The sequence below is a fragment of the Heterodontus francisci genome, chromosome 30, assembly GCF_036365525.1.
Source record: "Heterodontus francisci isolate sHetFra1 chromosome 30, sHetFra1.hap1, whole genome shotgun sequence".
Taxonomy (NCBI): Eukaryota; Metazoa; Chordata; class Chondrichthyes; order Heterodontiformes; family Heterodontidae; genus Heterodontus; species Heterodontus francisci.
In genome coordinates this window covers 40,108,199-40,130,937 of record NC_090400.1, presented here as the reverse complement: position 1 = coordinate 40,130,937, position 22,739 = coordinate 40,108,199, and the positions used below count along the sequence as shown (strand labels likewise).

General features: G+C 42.6%; 1 protein-coding gene across 2 annotated transcripts in view; it reads left to right on the top strand.

Moving 5' to 3' along the window:
• acaca (acetyl-CoA carboxylase alpha) overlaps positions 1-22,739 on the top strand; it is a 320,877-nt gene that overhangs the window by 150,672 nt on the left and 147,466 nt on the right. For both annotated transcript variants that reach the window (XM_068010389.1, XM_068010388.1), the window contains 4 exons: positions 5,046-5,201; positions 6,514-6,717; positions 12,120-12,275; positions 14,747-14,887. In XM_068010389.1, the coding sequence (XP_067866490.1) occupies positions 5,046-5,201; positions 6,514-6,717; positions 12,120-12,275; positions 14,747-14,887 (657 nt within the window). The remainder of the gene's footprint in view (positions 1-5,045; positions 5,202-6,513; positions 6,718-12,119; positions 12,276-14,746; positions 14,888-22,739) is intronic.

The following is a 22,739-nucleotide window of genomic DNA, read 5'->3' as shown; positions in this document are numbered from 1 at the left end:
AATGTACCAAAGAACTTCATGCAAATGTAAGGAAGAGAATGAATCCCTAGCTAAAGAATAAGAATTTAGAAAGGGTGACAAAAGGCCTGGTTAAAAAAGGTGGATTTTAAAGCAAGAGAGGGAGGTGGAGAGGTGAGGGAGGGATTAGAGAAATATTGCTAAGAGTGTGTGGCCTGGGTGACTGAAAACACAGTTTCCGTGGGAGGTGATGGGGGGCCGAAGCCAGAGGAACTGCAGGGTCTGGGGCAACGTTGGGGTGAAGATGATTACTGAAAAAGGCAGGTGTGAGGCCTTGAAGCGATTTTAAACAGGAGGATGGGAGTTTCAAGTTGTAGGCATCGGTTGGATTGGGAAGAGCAGAGGTGATGAGTGAAGTGGGTTTGGCGTAGGGCAGGATGCAAATGGCAGTGTTTTGGGTGAGCTGAAATTTGCACCAGAAGGAGCATGGAGGGAAATATGTTCCGGAGATGAAAGTAAACCGTTTTTGTGATGGAGAGGATATGGGGTTGGAAACTCATTGCAGGATCGAATTGAATGCCGAGATTATGAACCCAGTGATTTGGCCTGAGACAGTGACCAGGAAGGAGGGTGGAATCAGTGGTAAGGTATGGAATTTATGATGTGGGACAAATACTTCCGTCTTCCCAATGTTTACCAGGAGGAAATTATGGCTTGTACAAGACTGGATATCAACAAACAGTATGACAACATAGAGCCAGTGGAGTAGTCAAGTGAGATGGTGGAAAATGATGGGTGTTGCAGCATTCATATAAAAGATGGCTGTATGTTTGAATTCCTCACCAAGAACAAGCATGTAGATGAGGGAAGGGAGGGAGGGTCAAGGATCGATCTTTGGGAATTGAACAATTGACGGTGAGGGGGCTGGAAGAGATGTCGTTGCTGGAGATACTCTGGCTGAGATATCATTGGTAAGAGTAGAACAAAGTAAAGGTAGTCCCTCTGAGCTGAATAATGGAGGAAGAGTGTTGGAGGAGAATAGTGTGGTCAGCTGTGCAGAGGGCAAGGAGGAATACTGCACCAGAGTCACAGTCACAGGGGATGTCATTTTCTGACTTTGGTTAGGGCCATTTCAGTGCTGTGGCAGAGGTGGAAAACTGACTGGAGAGGTTCAAACTGGGTGTTTCAGAAAAGATGAGTATGGATTTGGGAGTTAACAGCTCATTCAAGGAGTTTAGAAAGGAAAGACAGATGGGCAATGGATATTTTGCAAGGATAGAGGAGTCAAAAGGGTTTTCAGGGAGTGGGGAAGATGATGGTTTTGAAAGGTAGGAGGGCATTGCCTGAGAATAGGGCACCCTGTCAACGAGCATGGGGGCTAGGTGGGAATGGGGTCAAGGGAGTAGGGTCTCGTGGACGAGACGAGATCAGATGCAACATAAGGGGAGATGGGCGAGACATTGTTGGGAGATGTGGGCGGAATGGCATTGTTTTGCTTAATGAGAAGTGCAGGGGTGGGGAGCGGCAATGACAGTTGTGTGGGTAGGGGATGAGGGAGGAAGGGCATTGGGATTTAACGAGACAGTTGGTGGTGGAGAAAAGAAGCTGGGCTTTACCTTTACTTTCTAGGGTGATCCTTGAGTAGTGGATGATTTTGGCACAGTAGAATGAGGCCTAACAACATTTGGTGCAGTTCAGCCTGATCTGGTGATGGATGGTTAAGTCATTTGTGCAGCAGTTATGCTCAAGTCTGTGCCCTTTGAACTTGAGGGAGCAAATATGATGCCCTATCAAAGGAAATGGCTGAGGTGGGGGTGGGAAGTTAAGATTTTGCAGACAATACTATCAAAGGTGGAGGTTAAGAGATTGGTTGAAGAAATAAACAGGTGCAGTGGTATCGTGGGAATCGTTGGCCTAAGGCCAGAATGCTGGGCTGTTTGGAAGTGAAGTTGTAAGTGGTTTGGAGGAAAGGTTTTTTTCCCAAGGATGGATGCAGAAGAAAGTGGGGTTGCATGGAGGGGGGATGGTATGAGGACATGGGTGGTAAGGGATGGTAGGACATGGCCATGTCCATGAATCAGTCTAGAAGTGCCTCAATCCTTAATGTATTTTTGATCATTTAAACTTGGAATAAACCTGATGTGTTTCTCCAATAGAAATTGCATCATGAGTTATTTTGTGTGCTATAATACTGAGCAACACTGTACTATGTTAATGCACCTCCCAAGTCACTTTTTTATTTTACTGCATTTGAATGTAATTTTTGATGGTCTATTTCACTTAATATGATTTTTTTAACGTAATTTGAAAAATCTCCTAGAAAAGTTGAACACGCATATAATGGTGCGAGCAGGTAGCACATTAATTAAAAGTCCTTTGATGCTTTAAGCAATATGATTCCAAATGGCACAAACCTGTATTTAAGGGCTGCTGCTTCTTGATTTAAATACGTTTTTTTTTATAGCTAATGATTGAAGGTGACCTTAGTTTTGTTTTTCAAATTTCAGTTGGTTTAGTTATTTTCACAGTTAATTGAGAAAAATATTGTTCTGTGCCAACTTTGTTCTTGCTGTTTTCTTTATTCTGTTTAACAGTGTCTAATGTATGGGATGTTAATTGAATTTGAATCTTTTTAATTTTCTTTTTTCATGAGGACCACATCCCCTTTTTTCTGATTGCCAATTTTCTCTTCTCCTTTCCTGAATGATTCGATTCCTTGACGGGATACAGCTACACACATGCCAGTTACATTCTCGCATTTAATTGCGTGAACCTTATTTTTGAGTGTGGACCTCAACACTGACATCACCAGGCCATTTCACCACAAGGGCATCATAGTCAACCTTGATGCTATCCTTCTCCAGTGTTCACATGCATACTTCTATTGGGGTTGCTACTGATGTGCTCAACTGCACCCTCACCTCCACCTTTGATGCCCTAGTCCCCAATAAAAAGATCAGTCTCTCTCACCTTGGCCGTCGTCAAACACGGAAAGCAAAGCATTAGTTTTCTGCTGTACGCTGATGACACTCAGCTGTACTCACCACCACTTCTCTCGATTCTTGCAGTGTTAAATTATCAAAATGCTTTTCCGACATCCATTACTGGATGAGCAGAAATTTCCTCCGATTAAGCATTGGGAGGACTGAAGCCATTCTTTTTGGTCCCTGCTCCAAACTCCGTTCCCTAGATATGAATTCCATTCCTCTTCCTGGCAACAGTCTGAGATTAAGCCAGTCTGTTTGCAACCTTGGTGTCACATTTGACCCTGAGATGAGTTTCTGACCTCATACTCATACTAAGACTACCTATTTCCACCTCCATAACATCGCTTGACTTTGTTCCGTCTCAGCTCATCTGCTGCTGAAACCCTCATTCATGTCTTTGTTATTTCTAGACTTGATTATTCCAACACACTCCTGGCTGGTCTCCCACATTCTACTCTCTGTAAACTTGAGGTCATCCAAAATTCTGCTGCCTGTGTCTTAACTCATTCCAAGTCCCATTTCCCCCATCACCCCTGTGCTCACGGACCTACATTGGCTCCTGGGCAAGCAACGAATTGATTTCAAAATTCTCATCCTTGTTTTCAAATCCCTCCATGGCCTCGCCTCTCCCTATCTCTGTAATCTCCTCCAACCCCACAACCCTCTGAGATATCTGCACACCTATAATTCTGGCCTCTTGGGCATCCCTGATTTTAATCACTCCATCATTGTTGGCCACACCTTCAGTTGCTTAGGCCCCAAGCTCTCAAATGCGCTCCCTACACCTCTCCATCTCACTTTCCTCCTTTAAGACACTCCTTCCACCCTACCTCTTTGTCCAAGCTTTTGGTCAACTGACCTGATATCTCTTTTTGTGGCTTGGTGTCATACTTTGTTTTATAATGCTCCTGTGAAGCACCTTCGGGATGTTTTATTACGTTAAGTAGTTGCTGCTGCTGCAGATGCTGGTCAGGAGAGGAAATCCTGATTTTTATTCAACCTGTTGTCATGTGTTCTTCCAGATTAGATTAGCTAATTTAGCTCATGCTGGGAAGCATTTCTTGGGCTCAGCTACTCATTGGATAAATTTACTGAACTGTTGGGGAGCATTTGCTTAACTTTCTTTCTTTTATCCTTCCGGCTGCTGGTCACCCAAACACAGGTCCGCGCCCTGCTCCACAGGTGTTGCTTGTAATTAGCTACTAGAAGATGCTTTTTAATGTCCTCTGCTCACTTTACTTCCCAACCTCTGCCAACCTCCTCCCATCACCACTACTGAGGTGAGGTACAGTCTTCACTCAGTGCCATCCTGTTCAGCAAAGCTCAGATTAGGAGCAGAGTGGATCAGAGCTTGAACTAACTCCAGCCGTTAGTCTAGGCTATTGCATGTTAATCACATCATGTCACCACCTGTTCATCTCAACTATCAATCCTGGGCAAGGTAGGAAATCTTCTACAGGAAGAGGAGTTCTGTTTCATGTGCTGCTTGTGATCTGAAAGTGCTTTACACTGTTCCATTTCTTTATATCTCTTGACCTCCATGTTGAAGGACCACAAATACACAACAAAAATTCTTTAAACAAAACTCCACAGCAGCCAGAAGTTTGCATGGACCTTTTATAAGTTGCTAACATGCCAATGGAAAGAATTCCATCATTTTTTCAGATCCATTTTCGTTGTGCAAATTTTGCAAATACATTGCAAACATGATCTTAAATTAACTGCATTTGCAGCTTTGTCAATCTGGAATCAAAATAGCAGAGCCAGCACAAGTGCCAGAAGCTGCAGCCATTTACTTTAGCCATCAGCAGCACTTTTCCATCAGAGGCGCCCAAGGACAACTACCTCCCAAAGGGAGTTTGGCATCAATGATATTGGTGCGAGTCATTTACGATAAAGGTAAAAGGGCCATAAATGTCATGTTCTACTGATGCTGTGGAGGAAGAATAGATTATGGTAGTGAACTGTTAATTACTCTAGTGCAAGGCATTCAGACTATTTTAGATATTACGTGGCTTAAGATGTAGCTTTAAAAACTTCTTAAAATTACTTTTGTAAAATGGTCAAAGAACTTTTACACTGATTTAATCTTGCCTGTAGGAAGCCTCTTTTGAATATCTGCAGAATGAGGGAGAACGCTTGCTGCTAGAGGCTATGGATGAGCTGGAAGTGGCATTTAACAATACTAATGTTCGAACAGATTGCAACCATATCTTCCTCAACTTTGTTCCCACTGTCATCATGGATCCTTCAAAGGTAGGCACTGTCTTTGAAATTCTTTGAAATCTACATCTTCACTTTGTCAGTCTAAATCTTTGGTTGTTTCTGGTCTGGCCTATTGCACTGGTTAACTGATCATGCTATGCCATAATCCAGTAGGACACGGGCGTCCATTTATTAAAACCATGGGAATGGGTGTTTTGTGATCTCTGAGAATATAGTTATGTTTCTGGGCTCCTTAATTTTGGAGGAAATGGGCATTATCCTGCTTCTCAGCAATTTCAGCCCCTTAGCGAAGGGGTGAACTATCTCAGCTAGTGGCCAGATTGAGTATTATCAACTTGAGAGAGGCTGCAACTCTTGTGGAATGGCAATGCACCCTGTCAGCTTATCAATAATGCATTGTATTTTGAGGATGAGTGCCACATGGGGAGCTGTTTTTATTTGTATAGTGTCCTGATATCAATAATGTAATATAGAATCCCATCTATTTTCAAAATTCAGCTTAAAATTTTTTTTTTTTAGTTAGTAATTGAAGCTGCTGTTGCGATAGATTGGAGAGCTTGCTGCATTGCAGTCTGTTCCCAGATTACATAAGAATAACTTTGTGGCTCCTTGTTCATGATCACCCTGAAATTGAATAATCCCCAGATCTTATTACAACATAATCCTGTTACATTTGGTGCCTTCAGTGGCTCAGTGGGAACCACACTGTGTGATGTGGTACCATGCATTGCACAACAGAATATGTCGAGTTCAATGCCTCTGTTCAATTAGCTGATCTCAGCCAGGCAGCAGGTGGGATGCATTTACACAGGCTAGATGAAAACTTTAAGCAGAAATCCTAGTCCTTATTTCTATCCGTAACCATCCTAGCCCCTGCAGGATGGTGCCAGTTTTGAGTGAGGACAGGACTCAGCCCTTCAGTCAAATAACCTGTCAATCTTTCAGGTTCACAATTTCATAATGGTCACTCTGGCATGGTAATTGGCGGCCTGCTGGGACCATGGAATACTACTCGAGCACAAACCACTACCTTCAGGAGATGGTGAGAGAAAATTAGGAGAGGGCACATAGAAGTAATTTCTGAAAGATTGTATAGAATCTGGACAAAATAGTGTTTGATGCAATAGAAACAGAAAATGCTGAAAATACTCAGCACATCTGGTGGCTTCTGTGGAGAGAGAAACAGAATTAATGTTTCAGGTCGATTACCTTTCATCAGAACTGCAGCTGGTATATTCCTAACGTGTTGGGGGACAGCCCTACGTGTTAGCACAGTGGCTGCTTTCAGTAATCCTGCAATGGATAAGGGTCCTGAGCATTCTGTTTATGTTCCTTCTTCCAGATAGAAGAGTCCGTGCGCAGCATGGTGATGCGATATGGCAGTCGTCTCTGGAAACTGCGTGTGCTTCAGGCCGAGTTGAAAATAAATATTCGCTTGACGCCTACTGGGAAGGCCATTCCAATCAGGCTGTTCCTGACCAATGAGTCAGGTTATTATTTGGATATCAGTCTGTACAAGGAAGTAACAAACTCCAGGACTGGACAGGTATGAGAAGTTAATGACTAACTTGCTTAAATAAGAGAAGTTTGAGTTTTTTATTTGAAGCTTGTTGGAAAAGGTGTTGTAAAGAAAGATTATAGATATACCACTGTTAAGGAGTTATGGTGTATCTCTGGTATGGCAGGATTTCCGCCCATCAACCCTGGCCCCCAATTTTCTGACTTTGGAGTAATTTACCTAATTTTGGTGGGAAGGTCAGCTAGAATTAGGTTGGTGATTGGCTGTCTGGGAGCTCGGTTGCCTAGCTACTGCTGGTGTAAATGCAAAAAAATTATTGTAAATATATTCTTGAATTTGGTGCCCAAGCCTGCAAAGGAGTTGGGGAGTGAAAAATGAGGGTTAGGTTGTGGGATTATGGGCACAGTCTAAGGGAAAGGTGTTGATGAGCAGGGAGGGAAGTGGCCTGGTGGATGGAAGTAGGCAGAGAGTTCCAGAGTACTAAAACATAGTGGCTGAACAAGCAGCCACCAGTGATTATGTGGATGGAGCAGGAGACAAAGAGAAGTCCTGTGTTCGATGAGCAGACAGTGCGTGCATGTAGGTGAAGGTCACTAAAGTGAGTTGAGGCAAGGCCAATGAGTGTCTTGAGAGAAAGAATGAGAATTCTGAAGTCTCTTTGTTGGGACACTGAGAGCTTGAATAGATGAGGTTGGGGGAGATGGTGGCGTAGTGGTAATGTCACTGAATTAGTAATCCAAAGGCCCAGGCTAATGTCCTGGGGACACTGGTTCAAATCCTGCCGTGGCAGCTGGTGGAATTTTAAATTCAATTAATTTTTAAAAATCTGGAATTGAAAGCTAGTTTTAGTAATGGTGCCATGAAACTATCAAAAACACATTGGTTCACTAATGTCCTTTAGGGAAGGAATTCTGCCATCCTTACCTGGTCTGGCCTACATGTGACTCCAAACCCACAGCAATGTGGTTGAGTCTTAACACACTCAACCCTCTAAAATGGCCTAGCAAGCCACTCAGTCTTGAGGGCAATTAGGGATGGGCAACATATGCTGGCCTGGTCAGTGATGCCCACATCCTATGAAAGAATGGGGTAAAAAATGTTTGGGAGTACAGGACCTAGTGTGGATGAGATAGGTGGGCTGCAGAATTTTGAATGTGTTGAATTTGTAGAAAATTGAGACAAACATGGTGACAAGGAGAGTATTAGAGAAGCCAAGCCTCCAGGTGGTATTGGAGGAGTGTAGGACTTTGGCGAGAGCAGGGGAAAGGAAGGGATGGAGTTGAAAGAAAGTAATCCTGGTAGCGGACTTTATGTAAAGAAGGTCACTGAGTTGTGCAGTATGTCAATATTTCACATCTCTTAGATTTAACACAGCTGATGGAGCCAAGGCACGAATTAGTGACAGTGGGTGCCAAAGGGAAATGGGAACTACTTTCAGGTCCCAACCAGTGTCAAGATGGAGGAAATGTTTATTCAGCTGAGTTTTGATGACAGGCAGGCAGTCGGAGTGCAGCAATAACTAGTCTAACAGATATAGGCTTGGGTTTGTTTCATCAGCACACAAACATGGGGCAAGATTTTTAAAAGGGTCAGAGGTCCAGTTCGGAGGTGGGCTAGCTCGCACATTGGCACTGTTGGCTTCCATGCTGGTTCGCCGCCACGATTTCAACCCCAAGCCATTTTGAATGGTTAATTAAGGGGCCTGTTAAGGCTCTGTTTCTGCACCAAGTAGAATTTCCAGTTTGCAATGTGGGCAGCAATGTTGGCCTGGACCACAGCCCAATCCTGGACCCATCGCAACCGCTAGGCCACAGCAGCGGCCGCTGGCTGTTCCCTGGAGGGGTTATTCCTCCAAGATTATCGCCAGGCAGCTGTGACTTTTAAAAATATAACTTCTCCACATGTCCCTTGCTGTCTGCCTCCTCACATTGGCAGCTCTCACCTTGAACAGTGAGCCTGCCGATCTGAGTACTGGAGGGCCTCCCATTGGTCTTTCAATGCCGGGAGCCCACCCACCATCCCTGATTGGACGGTGAGCCCCCTGGTCTTCAATTGGCTGGAACATTGAAGATTGCAATGGGCGTGCCTAAAGCGTGTGAGGTTGGGACCCGAAAGTAGTTCCCATTTCCAGTTCCCAACCCCAAATGAAAATCCAGCTCGTGGAAACTATATTTGTGCTTTAAATCATGTTGCCAAGTGTTACCTTGTAGATGGTGAGGGAAAACCTATGGATTGCATCAGAGTTGACTCTGCGGGCGAGGTCGTTGGATACAATGTAATACGTGCATTCCAAGAGGTTTAAGTCAAACCAGTGCCATGGCAGTAGACTGCAAAGGAAAGTCAAAGGAAGGTGGAGTAGCAGTCTGTTGGAACAATGAGCCTTGGTTGCAGGCACCCTAAATGTCATTTGTGACTTTAATCACTGCAGTTTCGGAATGAGCAGGGCAAAAACCAGATTGGAATAAGAAGAGGTGGGAGTGTAGTTTCATATAGTGTTGTTTCTGATAGAGTAGCATGCAATTTTGACCAAAGAGAGGAAGTGATGATACAGTTTGCAGTGATTTGGTTAGAACTTGTGGTCTGTGAATCAGAGGCCATTGATGTAGCTACTATACCTGGTGGAATGGTGAAGCAGAGCACCTGCCTTGTAGCTGAGGGGGCAAAAGCATTGAAGGTGAAAGTGAGATGGTTGAAGATCAGCAGAGGCATGGGTGATATCATGGATGACAAGCTGGGGGGGAAAGAGCAGAATTTGAGAGAATGATTGGGAGTGTGGGTTATAATCTTCCTTCCTAAGATTGAAAGTGGCAGACTGAGTGGAAGACCACCAAATTAAACCCGAGCCTTTCTGCTCCATGATGCAATGTACGAAGACATCAATCAGTGCTGCCCTAACCTCACACGCCCATATTGCAAGTGTGTTATGGTAGCTCTCCAATCCTCCAACCACTGATGGGCTCATGGTCACCCCTCTGTATAAAAATGTACATTTTACTTTTCTCCTCAAACCAACCTCGTATCCATCATTTTAATTTATGAATATTTGAGGAACTGAAAGATTCTGTTGCTGAAAAAAAGTTGAATTCTGCTTTTTGTAATTTGCAACCTGACCTTTTCTTTGATATTCTTCTGATTGAGTTTATGGTAATGAAATTACTGAGTATACATCTAACAGCCACAGCAGGGGGGAGATGGGGGCAAAAGGAGTGATTTAATCTTCTGTGTTCTGTTAGTGGTATGCTATTCTTAACCACAGTTGCCGTGGCTCTTTGTACAGCTTGATTACATTAACTCCTATCACAATGGCTTCAAGGCAAGCCCTTTCTTGTCAGTAAATAATGCCACGACTTGTTTTTTCCCCCTTGTAATTGTGCAGAGTAAGACTTTTTTCATGGCGAAAACTTTCATTTTCATTATGTATTGTAAATGACAAAAGAGGTCAGAGAAATGACTACTAGGTAATACAGTGGAAGAGGAGATTAGAATGTTTGTGTGGGTAACCTCTGGTAGCCTTTGGAAAGATTCCTCGGAGACCACTCTTACGCATGATTGATTGCTTTCGAGGCAGGCTGCTGATGAAAGATAGAGCAGCAGCAACAGCAATGGATTATGGCAGGGATGCCTATCATGGTTCTTTCAGAGACGCGCCACTAATCCCCAACCTGCAACACGCGGCAACTTATCACAGTGTGCTTCGATGCACGAAAAGCCCATGGTCTGACTTGCAAAGGAGCAGAATAAGAGGGAGAAAAATTATGGTGAAATCTGAATAAAAAAAGCAGAACCTACAGGAAATGTATAGCAGTTTGATTAGCATATGGGTGCGTTCATCTTTTGTAGACTGTGCTGAAGTGTTGTGAAAGAATGGTCTTCCCCTTTCAGAGGCTGTTTGAATAGGGTAGCTATTCAGAGTGGCAGAAGGTGGGAAGTAGGGTCCCATAAGGATCAATGCTGGGGCCACATTTGTTCGTAAGTTATCCTAACGATTCTGACTTTGGAATCAAAGACACAATTTCTAAATTTGCGGACTACAACAAATTACAAAAAGACATTAATAAACTTGCAAAATGAGCATATAATTGGCAAATTAATTTCAACATGTACAAGTTTGAGCTATTACATTTTGGTAAGAAAAATTAGAATCCAAATTGGGTTGAGGAGAATGGGGATCTAACAAAAGCAAACCAGCACGAAGGTTTATTTCTGGAGGGATAGAAGTGAAAAGTAGAAATGTTATGCTAAGCTTGTGTCAAACCTTGGTTAGCTCACACTTGGAGTACTGTGTACAGTTCTGGTCTCCATATTATGAAAAGGATATGGAGGCACTGGAGAGGGTACAAAAAAGACTTATAAAGATAATACCAGTGCTGTGAGATTATAACCATCAAAAAAGGATGAACCAGCTGGGGCTGTTTTCTCTTGAAAAGAGAAGGCTGAGGGGTGATCTAATAGAGGCCTTTAAAATTATGAACGGTTTTGATAGAGTAGACACAGAGAGAGATTGCTTCCATTTGTGGGGAAGAGCAAAACTGTAGGCCATCAATGTAAAATAGTCACCAAAAAATCAATAGGGAATTCAGAAGAAACTTCTTTCACCAGAAAATGATGAGGATGTGGGGCTCGCTATCACTGGGAGTTTAGCTGAGGCCAATAGTGTAAATACATTAAAGGGGAAGTCAGATGAGCAAGCAGGAAACAGTTATATGAAGAAGGATGGGAGGAGGCCCGAATAAAGCATAAATGCTGGCATGGATTGGTTGGGCTGAATGACCTGTTTCTGTGCTGTATATTCTCTGTAGTTCTATGTAATTCTTGTGCACACTCAACACATGTTTTCTGTTTTGAAAGCAGAATTACAATTTTGCACTTTCAAGCATGATTTGATAAAAATGGTCCTATTTCTCTAGAATGTTGACAAAAATGGCCAGTATCTCTGCACACGTGTATATGCTTTACTACAAGAGCATTTATCTAAAGAGTAGGAACATAGGAACAGGAGTAGGCCATTCAGTCCATCGAGCCTGTAGAAAGTGCTCCCTTAATTTCTTAATGCAGACACCCAATAAAGTTGGAAACCCAATAAAGCAAATGACTAGTTTTAATCTGGCTAATAGCTGACTAATAATTGCAGTGCTCCAATTAATGTGTTTCCAGCAACGTTCTATTTAGATATTCCAGAATGTAAAGTAACTTGTGAATTTGATTTCTGTTTGAGAACGTCACTCTAGAAGAGTAGCATATTCCCTTGGCTCCTACATTCGCAGAAAGGTGCCGCCATTACCCTAAGTAATAACATTACTGCATGTTCAAAAGTCTTTTAAAAGTACCGCCTGAATGAGCTTCTGTTCAGGGTATGGGAATTGACATGTTTATAAAATGAATGACTGGCGACTTCAAATAAAAACTTCACCTTTCCTGTTTTATAACAGATCATGTTTCAGGCTTATGGGGATAAACAGGGACCATTACACGGAATGCTGATCAACACACCCTATGTTACCAAAGACTTACTGCAGTCCAAAAGGTTTCAAGCCCAGTCCCTTGGAACAACATACGTGTACGACTTGCCTGAAATGTTCCGACAGGTAAATTTGACACTTTGGAATCCTGCTGCTTTTGTGATCGTGGCTTTATAGTGTGTTGTAGGTTTGAGCTGCAACTGTTGTATATGTGTTTGTTGGAGGCACAGAGTATAATGAATCTCTGGGAGTACAAGAGTTGCCAGTGAATTGAGATGTTTAGGTGACACAAGCAGGTTTTTAAAAATGTTATCTGAATCTTGAGATGATTTTTGGCCCACATTTTACTCCCTGTTGAGAATTATTTGTATGTTTTAATAATTTCCCATTTTTTGAACTATTTATGTACTTCTGTTCGATTTATTTTGAAGATATCTGGCTTTCACACCATGTTGATCTGTAGTGATGAACATTGAACGGTGGTTCCTTTTGTGATGAAATACCTACATGAGACCTGACTATTGGTTCAGGGATAGACTGTCTTCAGTTTGATTATAAGTTGGTTAAAAGGAAACTATTTGATGGTTAAGGATTCTACATCATTGTTACATAATTTCTTTTCATAGCATAACAGGATTATTAAATGTGTAACTGAGCCATATATTCCGGGAGGGTCCCTGCTCCATGCAAAGTTAGCTAAATCCAGCCGTGACAATGGTAGAGGCACGACAATTGGCAATAGCACCCCTGTGTTAGGGAGGAGGTAGCCTCCAATGATCCCTGTTTCTGATCACTTTTCAGAGACCCTTGTTGGAAGTACTTATTTGTGGACACTGAGGACAGGATTAAGTTTGGCTGTGACGTCCTCCTCCCTTCCACCACTATCCAAAAATGACTGAATGGTACTTCCTATCGAAGCTTACATAAGTATAATGGCCATTTTATAGAGCATCTCCACCCTGGAACTGAGCTAGTGCAAGAAGCCGATATGTCCAGGATTGTAAAAAAAAAAATGGCGATGAGGTCAGGAGGGGGCATTCTGGACGTTATAAAGATATTTTTGTACTTTGATGTTTCTCAGTCCTGCATAGAACTATAAAAATTTCCAGTGCAGAAGATGGCCATGTGGTTCTTCATATCTGTGCTAGCCCTTTGCTTGAGCAACGCAGACCTAATCCCAAAGTCTTGCTATCTATTCAGAGTCTTGCAAATTCCTCTCCTTCAAATATTTATTGAATTTTCCCTTAAACGACTCTGTGATCTCTCCCTGAACCACGCCATATAGCAAAGCATTCCATGCTTCAATAATAGTGTAAAGAAATGTTTCCTAATCTCTCTCCTCACTCTCTGACAATTTTAAATTGATGATTGCTAGCTCCCTAACTAAGGAAATGTTCTTTCCCTATTCACTCTATCAAAACCCTTCATAATTTTAAAAATCTCTATGGAATTTTTCTTGGCCTTCTCTGGTCCAGTGGAAACAGTCCCAGTATCTTTGTTGTATCCCATCTCTGACATCATCCAGATGAACATAATCTGTATACTCTCTCTGGCCACCATGTAGTAATTAGTAAACTTTAAAAATTCTCATTCAATGTAGTTTGGGTGGAAATGCTAAATGTGGAGCCCTTCGTGGGATAGTAGGAAGGTTTATTTGGGGCGGCTCAGTGGTTAGCACTGCAGCCTCACAGCTCCAGCGACCCGGGTTCAATTCTGGGTACTGCCTGTGTGGAGTTTGCAAGTTCTCCCTGTGTCTGCGTGGGTTTCCTCCGGGTGCTCCGGTTTCCTCCCACATGCCAAAGACTTGCAGGATGATAGGTTAATTGGCCATTATAAAAATTGCCCCTAGTATAGGTAGGTGGTAGGGAAATATAGGGACAGGTGGGGATGTGGTAGGAATATGGAATTAGTGTCGGATTGGTATAAATGGGTGGTTGATGGTCGGCACAGACTCGGTGGGCCGAAGGGCCTGTTTCAGTGCTGTATCTCTAAACTAAACTAAACTAAACTGATGCCTGAAATGTGATTGGCTCTCCGGTCAATTTGTCATCCCAGCAGAACTTCATAATGTCATCTTCAACATTTTCACTCCTTTTCTCCCCTGAATGTGTTGACGCCTTGCTGGCTGCGATTGCTCTCCAATACCTCATCCAACTGTCCATTATTCATATGTAAGTCTCCACAGTGACCAAGCTATTTTAATGTGACAGCATCACAGCTGATTCCAATCCTCTTCTTAGCTGACATCCACATGTACATTTCCAGCAGGCGTCACTGGCTGCTGATGTGGAGCTGGAACCTTAGTTAAATTTTCCTCCCCTATCCTATTGGAGCTGGAGTCACCTTGTAGCATCCTGAATGCCTCCCTGCTAACATCCCCTCACAGGGAGTTTTAAACAAAATGTCCAGTCCCAAGCAGTCTCTGCCTAAAACTTAAAGGCAAGTAAAGGGACAAATGAGAAACACCCATCCAAGGGGTTCATAAATATCTTTGATGTATAGCATTATACAACAGCTCCTTGGAATGCACTTATATGTTCTTTAAATATTTATGTACAGCATTTCAATTTAACTTAAAAAAAAAATTATTTTTAAAGGCTTTAATCAAACTATGGACCTCTGTGGAAGTGCAGGCCTATTTATCCTCCCCACCTGCAGAGCTACTGACATTCACCGAGCTGGTACTGGATAGTCAAGGTCAACTAGTACAGCTGAACAGGCTACCTGGAGGCAATGAGGTAAGTGTAAAGAAACTGGGAAGTACGCTGTAGCCGTAGTCCTGCTATTTATCTAACTTAAACGAGCTCTCAACCGCTTAGCCAAGAAATGGCTTGTCTGGAGAATTGGACCAAATCATTCATTTGCTGAGTACAAATTAATTGCCATGGTTGCAGATATGACTTCAGAAAGTTGCTCTTTGTAACATGCTTTGGGATATCCTGAAAACTTGAAAGGAGCAATAAAAATGCAAGTTTTTTTTATTTAATTGTACAGAAAGCTAACACTACCTGTGTTTGATCACAATATCTATTATTTGCCATTCACACAGTCAACCACGCCGTCCTCATCCAATGCCTCTCCTCCGTTGTCCAGCTGAATAGGTCTACCCTTGCCTGGTTCCACTCTTACCTATCCAGTCATAACCAGATAATCTCAAAACTGCCTTCTGTAAAGTGCAGTACTCAGAATTGGACAGAATACTCCAGTTGAAGCCAAACCAATATTTTATAAAGTTGTTCTCCTTAGAGAAGAGAAGTTTGAGAGGAGATTTGATAGATGCGCTCAAAATCATGAGGGGTGTAGATAGGGTAATAGGGAGAAATTGTTCCTGTTGGCAGAAAGGTTGCGAACCAGAGCACACTGATTTAAGGTGATTGGCAAAAGAACCAACAGCGACACAAGGAAAAGCTTTTCTATGCAGCAAGTGGTTAGAATCAGGAATGAAGTGCCTGAAACCTGTACTGGAGGCAGACTTAATAGGGAAAGAATGGCGGAGTGGGACAAGCTGAGTTGCTCTTGCAGAGAGCCGGCATGCACACAATGGGCTAAATGGCCTTTATCTATGCTGTAACCTTTCTGTGATTCTTCCAGACCCCACACTAATACTTCTGGAGTCTCCCAAGAGTCTATCTTTGGCTCCCTCCTATTCCTCATCTACATGCTTCTCTTGACGACATCCTCTGAAGACATGACACCCAACTCCAAATGTACGCTGATGACACCCGACACCTGTCTTGGCCTCTCCGCTTCCTCTGTATTGTCAGATTGTATATCCAATATCCAGTTTTGGAAGAGCCACAATTTCCTTAAGTTAAACATTGGGAAAACCAAAGCCATTGTCTTCTGTCCACACCACAAACTCCATTCCCACGCTACCAATTCCATTCCAACTCCACAGGCATTGTCTCAGGCTGAGACAGACTATTACCAAGCTCGATATCATATTTGACTGAGCTGAACTTCCGATCCCATAAGGCTCTCCATCAGAAAAAATGTCTGCATTCATCTCTGGAAAAATTGCCTGTCTCCGCTTTTGCCTCAGCCCATCTGCTGGAACCTTCACCTATGTTGTTACCTCCAAACTCTACTATTCCAGTGCTGTCCTGGCCAGGCTCCTATCTTCCACTCTCCATAGTGTTGAGCTCATCCAAAACTCTGCTGCCCATATCCTAGGTCCTACTCGCCCTTCATCCCTGTGCTGGCTTACCTACCCTTTCTCCTGGTCCACAAGCACCTCAAGTTTAAAATTCCCATCCTGTTCAGGTGGACATAAAAGATCCCATGGTGCATGTGCATTGATCTTTGAACGTGACAGGACATATTGAGAGAGTGGTTAATAAAGCATATGGTATCTTGGGCTTTATAGAGGCATTGAGTACAAAAGCAGGGAAGTTATGCTGAACCATTATAAAGCTCTGGTTAGGCCACAGTTGGAGTACAGTTCTGGTCACCACACTTTAGGAAGAATGTGAGGGCTCTTGAGAGGGTACAGAGGAGATTTACCAGAATGGTTCCGGGGATGGAGGATTTTAGTTACAAGGTCAGGTTGGAAAAGCTGGGTTTGTTCTGTTTAAAACAAAGGTTGAGGGAAGATTTAATAGAAGTGTACAATATTATGACAGGCTTAGATAAGTTAGACAAGGAAAAACTGTACCCATTAACAAATGGTACAAAAGACTAGGGGACACAGATTGAAGGTTTTGGGCAAAAGATGCTGGGGGAATACAAGGAAGCACATTTTTATGCAGCGGGTGACTCGCTGCCCACAAGGGTGGTAGAAGCAGGGACAATCAATGACTTCAAGAGGAAGTTGGATGGCCACCTGATAAATAGACTTGCAAGGCTATGGGGATTGTGTCGGGGAGTGAGACTGATTGCATAGGTCCTTGGAGAGCCAGCATGGATTCGATGGGCCGAATGGCCTGTGCTGTATATGACTCTACGGTACTATTTGAAGAAGAGGAAAGTTCTCCTGGTGTATTGGCCAACATTTATATCTCAATCGAACGCACCAACTCAGATGTTCTGATCATTCATCTCATTTAATGTTTGTGTAGAAATGGACTGCCACGTTGGCCTATATAACATGACTATAGTTCAGAAGTATTTTATTGTCTGAAGTGCTTTGGAACGTCCTGAAGTTTTCTGCTTGCTTGCTGCCAGTTTTATTGAAATGTATTTTTTGTGGTAGAAACAAATGAATACAAATTCAAGAGGCTTTAGTTTCCTCTCTGCACTGTTTTAACTTTGCCACACTATGTTCCCTCATATTCCTGTTTGTGTCATTTCAACAAAACCATTTAAAGCAATAAAGTTAACAACTGATGTAAAATTACACAAACAGGAATATGATGGGGCACGTTAACTAGCACCTTAAAGTAGCACAGAGGTAAAATCAACTCCAGTGGGTTTTCTCTGTTGCTCTGTGAACTAGGGTGTTAAAATTACAGTGCTCAAGGTGCTGATTCTTTGCTGAGGCCTAATTTCACAGATGCTGAAAACGGCCCAGTACCGTACCCAGGTAAATCTTCACCTGTGAGCCCTGGCAATGAGTGTCGGTAAGCTGTTCAACTCAGGTTGGGGAAATACATAAGAACGTAAAAAATAGCGGCAGTAGAGCATATGGCTCCTCGAGCCTGCTCCGGCATTCAATACAGTAATGTCTGAACTTCTGCCTCAACTCCCGCCTGCTCCCCATATCCCTTGGTTCCCTGAGAAACAGAAATCTGTCTATCTCAGCCTTAAATATACTCAACGATGAAGCATCCACAACCCTCTGGGGTAGAGAATTCCAATGATTAACAGCCCTTTGAGTGAAGAAATGTCTCGTCATCTCAGTCCTAAATGATTAACTCTTTATCCTGAGGCGGAGCTCCTGTGCTCTAGATTTCCCAGCCAGGGGAAACAAACTCTCAATATCTACCCTGTCAAGCCCATTCAGAATCTTGTTTGTTTCAATGAGATCACCTCTCATTCTTCTGAACTCCAGAGTGTAGGCTCAATTTACTCAGTCTCTCATCATAGGACAACCCTCTCATCTCAGCAACCAATCTCGTGAAACTTCACTGTACTGCCTCCAATGCAAGTATATCCTTCCTTAGACATAGAGACCAAAACTGCACACTTCAGGTGTGGTTTCACCAAAACCTTACACAATTGCTGCAAGACTTTTTTATTCTTGTACTCCAATCCCCTTGCAATAGAGAACAACATGCTATTTGCCGCCTTAATTGTTTGCTGTTCCTGCATGTTAACTTGCTGTGTTCCTTGTACAAGTACACCCAAATCTTTCTGAGCAACAACATTTAGAAGTTTTATATCTTTACGAAAGCAGAATATTTTTGCCATTCATACTACCAAAGTGAATAACCTCACACCTGCCCACATTATACTCCATCTACCACCTTGTTGCCCACTCACTTAATCGGTCTATATCTCTTTGCAACCTCTTTGCATCCTCCTCGCAGCTTACATTCGCACAGTGGCGCAGTGGTTAGCACCGCAGCCTCACAGCTCCAGTGACCCGGGTTCAGTTCTGGGTACTGCCTGTGCGGAGTTTGCAGGTTCTCCCTGTGACCATGTGGGTTTCCGCCGGGTGCTCCGGTTTCGTCCCACAGCCAAAGACTTGCAGGTTGATAGGTAAATTGGCCATTATAAATTGCCCGTAGTGTAGGTAGGTGGTAGGAAAATGGTGGGGATGTGGTAGGAAATATGGGGTTAATGTAGGATTGGTATAAATGGGTGGTTGTTGGTCAGCACAGACTCGGTGGGCCGAAGGGCCTGTTTCAGTGCTGTATCTCTAAATAAATAAAAATAAAATAAATAAACTTTGTATCGTCAGCAAACTTTGATATGTGGCTCTCATCTCTTTGTCTGAGTCATTAATATGGATTGTAAATAGCTGAGGCCCCAGCACTGATCCTTGTAGCACTTCACTAGTTGCAGCCTGCCAACTTGAAAATGCCCCTTTTATCTGTACTCACTGCTTCCTGTCTATTAACCAATCCTCCATCCATGATAATATATTGCCCCCAACTCCATGAACCCTTAAATAAAAGCAAAATACTGCGGATGCTGGAAATCTGAAACAAAAACAAGAAATGCTGGATTCACTCAGCAGATCTGGCAGCATCTGTGGAAAGAGAAGCAGAGTTAACGTTTCGGGTCAGTGACCCTTCTTCGGAACTTATCTTGCATATTAACTTTTTTTGTGGCACCTTATTGAATGCCTTTTGGAATCTACTGGCTCCCCTTTATCTACCCGACTAGTTACATGCTCAAAAAACACTAATGAATTTGTCAAATACAGTTTCCCTTTATAAAATCATGTTGACTCTCTGATTATACTATGATTTTTAAGTGCATTATTAATAATAGATCTTAATAATAGATTCCAGCATTTTCCTGACAACTGATATCAGGCTAACTAGCCTGTAGTTCCATGTTTTCTCTCTCCCTCCTTTCTCAAATAGTGCTGTTACAGTTGCTAACTTCCAATCTACTGGGAGCATTCTAGAATGTAGGGAATTTTGGAAAATTATAACCAGTTCATCCACTATCTCTGCAGCTACCTTTTTTAGACCCCTAGGATGTAGGCCATTAGGTCCTGGGGATTTGTCAACTTTTAGTCCCTTGATTTTCTCATACTTTTTCTCTGCTGATATTACTTACCTTAAGTTCCCCACTCTTATTAGTCCCTTGGTTATTCTCTATTTCTGGTGTGTAATTTTTGTTTTCTACTGTATGACGCGACTAATCCAGTTTTCACCTGCCATTCACAAATATGCATTTCCAGCAATGTTTCCTCTCCCAAGCCCAGAGCACTGAGGCAAATTTTTATGCCCCTGTTGCTGGCTGAGACCAGTTAACTCAGCACATGTCACGCATCAAACCTGGGCTTTCCTGCTGTGTGCTGATAAGTACCACACCTGGGTGATAGCAATGTTTGTATTTAAGGTCACATAAGAAAGAACTGGCATTTATATAATACCTTTCACAGCCTCAATGTCCTTTCCGAAGTGCTTTCCAGCCAATTAAGTACTTTTGGAGGAGGGGGTGGGGTAGATGAGAGGAATAATACTTGGGTCTTACAGGATCCTGAGAATACCATCAAATGAAGATATGGTCAGATTTGCTTTCCTGTAAGAATGAGACCAAATGGGGCCAAATAAGCTTGTAAAAGATTGTCATCCACAAAGCATTGGAAGCATCGCTGAAATTGTATCCCTATCAGCAGTGGATTTACAGGAGTCCCACCCCAATTCCAGCCCTCCTGCTTATCATGATCTCCATCCTTTTTTGTATTGGGGCAAAATTACAGTTTCTAAATGCCATGTTTTATTTACAATGGTTCCTAAAAGGATTTGTTTCACTGCTTGTGGCTCAGGCACAGTTTGGCAGCATTGCAAAAATTTAGGCTTAATTTTTATTTTCTTGTTGTAAAATATGAAAAAAAACTAATTTAGTTTGAGGTTTTTAAATCTTAGCACAGCATAATTTATCAATAGTTTCCTCAAACTGTGTGTGTGTGTGTCCCCTTAACCAGTTCTTTAATATTAATCTCATGTCCAAGTGCAGAATGCATTGTGAAGAACTGAACCAGCCACACAATTTCCATTCTGTGCTGCAGTTGATGAAAACTGGGAAAATGGATAATTCCCAAAGGAGCAAGACTTGCTGCTGGTTGAAATTACCAGCCGCTCTGCGCTGCCTGGACTTGAGCATGTACTGTTTGCTCTGTCTGGAGCTGTACAAACGGTATATAATGCAGCACTGTAACATTTCAACAACTCCAAAATAAGATTTGGTGTTCTAATTAAAGAGAAAGGCTCCGGGTGGAAAGAACTCATTTATAAAATAGAGTTTAGTTTATGCCGCCAGTAAAGTAATTAATGAGCAGGGCAGCATTTTTTGATAGAAAAATCAGAAGAAACAAAATGCAAGTTTAACCCTTCAAAGGCTGCAGGACTTAATTTCTGACTTTTATTTCCTCCTTATCAACTATATAGTACAAAACAACATTACAAGCGCAGTTAGATTGAACTTGCACTTGATATTAGTCACAATGTGTCCATATGAAATTCCTTTACTCTTTATTTTAATGATGGTGTTAACCTGGTTATTTTAAATGGGTTCCACTTTTCTTAAAATAATGGACAGAGCCATGTTGTACAAATACATTCATTATTAGTGTGACACAAGGCAATTTCAACCTATTTGAGAATTGTACCCCTGTTAGGTAGATCACTGTTTACAGGGCAAGCAGACTGAAAAGTCCCTTTTGCCAGCAACTCAAATGAGCAGATTTCTTAACATTATATTCAACATCAAATGGCATCCTATGTGACTGCGACAAAGGTCAACTTTCCCTCCTCGTCCTTTTCGACCTATCTGCAGACTTTGACACGGTTGACCACACCATCCTTCTCCAGTGCCCCTCCGCTGGCATCCAGCTGGATGGGACTGCTGTCACCTGGTTTCATTCTTATCTTTCTAATCAGAGCCAGAGAATCACTTGAAATGGCTTTTCTTCCTGGTCCTGCACTCTTACCTCTGGTGTCCCCCAAGGATCTATCTTTGGCCCCCCTCCTATATCTACGTGCTACCCCCTTGGTAACATCATCTAAAAGCACAGCATTAGTTTTCACATATACACATATGACAACCAGCTCTACCTCCCCACCACCCCTCTCGACTCCTCCATTGTTGCTAAATTATCAGACTGCTTATCTGACATCCAGTACTGGATGAGCAGAAATTTCCTCCAATTAAGTATTTGGAAGACTGTTCAGTTCATGTTCCAAACCCTGTTCCCTAATTACTTACTCCATCCCTCTCCCTGGAAACAATCTGAGATTAAGCCAGTCCATTCACAACCTTGGTATCACATGTGACCCAGAGTTGAGCTTCTGACCTCTTATTCGCACCATTACTAAGACTGCCTATTTCCACCTCTGCAACATTGCCCGACTTCGTCCTTGTTTCAGCTCAAGTATTGCTGAAGCCCTCATTCATGCTTTCGTTACCTCTAGTCTTGACTATTCCAATGCATTTCTGACTGGTGTCCCACATTCTACACTCTCTAAACTTGAGGGCATCTGGTCATCCTAAACTCTGCCGCCCGTGTCTTAACTTGCACCAGGTCCTGTTCCCCTATCACCCCTGTGCTCGCTGACCTACATTGGCTCCTGGTCAATCAATGTCTTTATTTTAAAATTCTCATCCTTGTTTTCAAGTCCCTCCATGGTCTTACCCCTCCCATCTTTAATCTCCTGCAGCTGCACAACCCTTTGAGATATCTGCTCTCCTCTGATTCTGGCCTCTTGAGCATCCCCGATGATAATCGCTCCACCATTAGTGGCCACGCTTTCCGCTGTCTTGGCTGTAAGTTCTGGAATACCCTTTCTACCTCATTTTCCTTCTTTAAGACACTCCTTAAAACCTATCTCTTTGACCAAGCTTATGGCCATCTGAGCTAATATTACCTCATGTGGCTCGGTGTCATATTTTGTTTTATAATGTTCCTGTGATGCGCCTTGAGACGTTTTATTACATTAAAGGTACTATATAAATTGTTATGTCTCCTTTCTA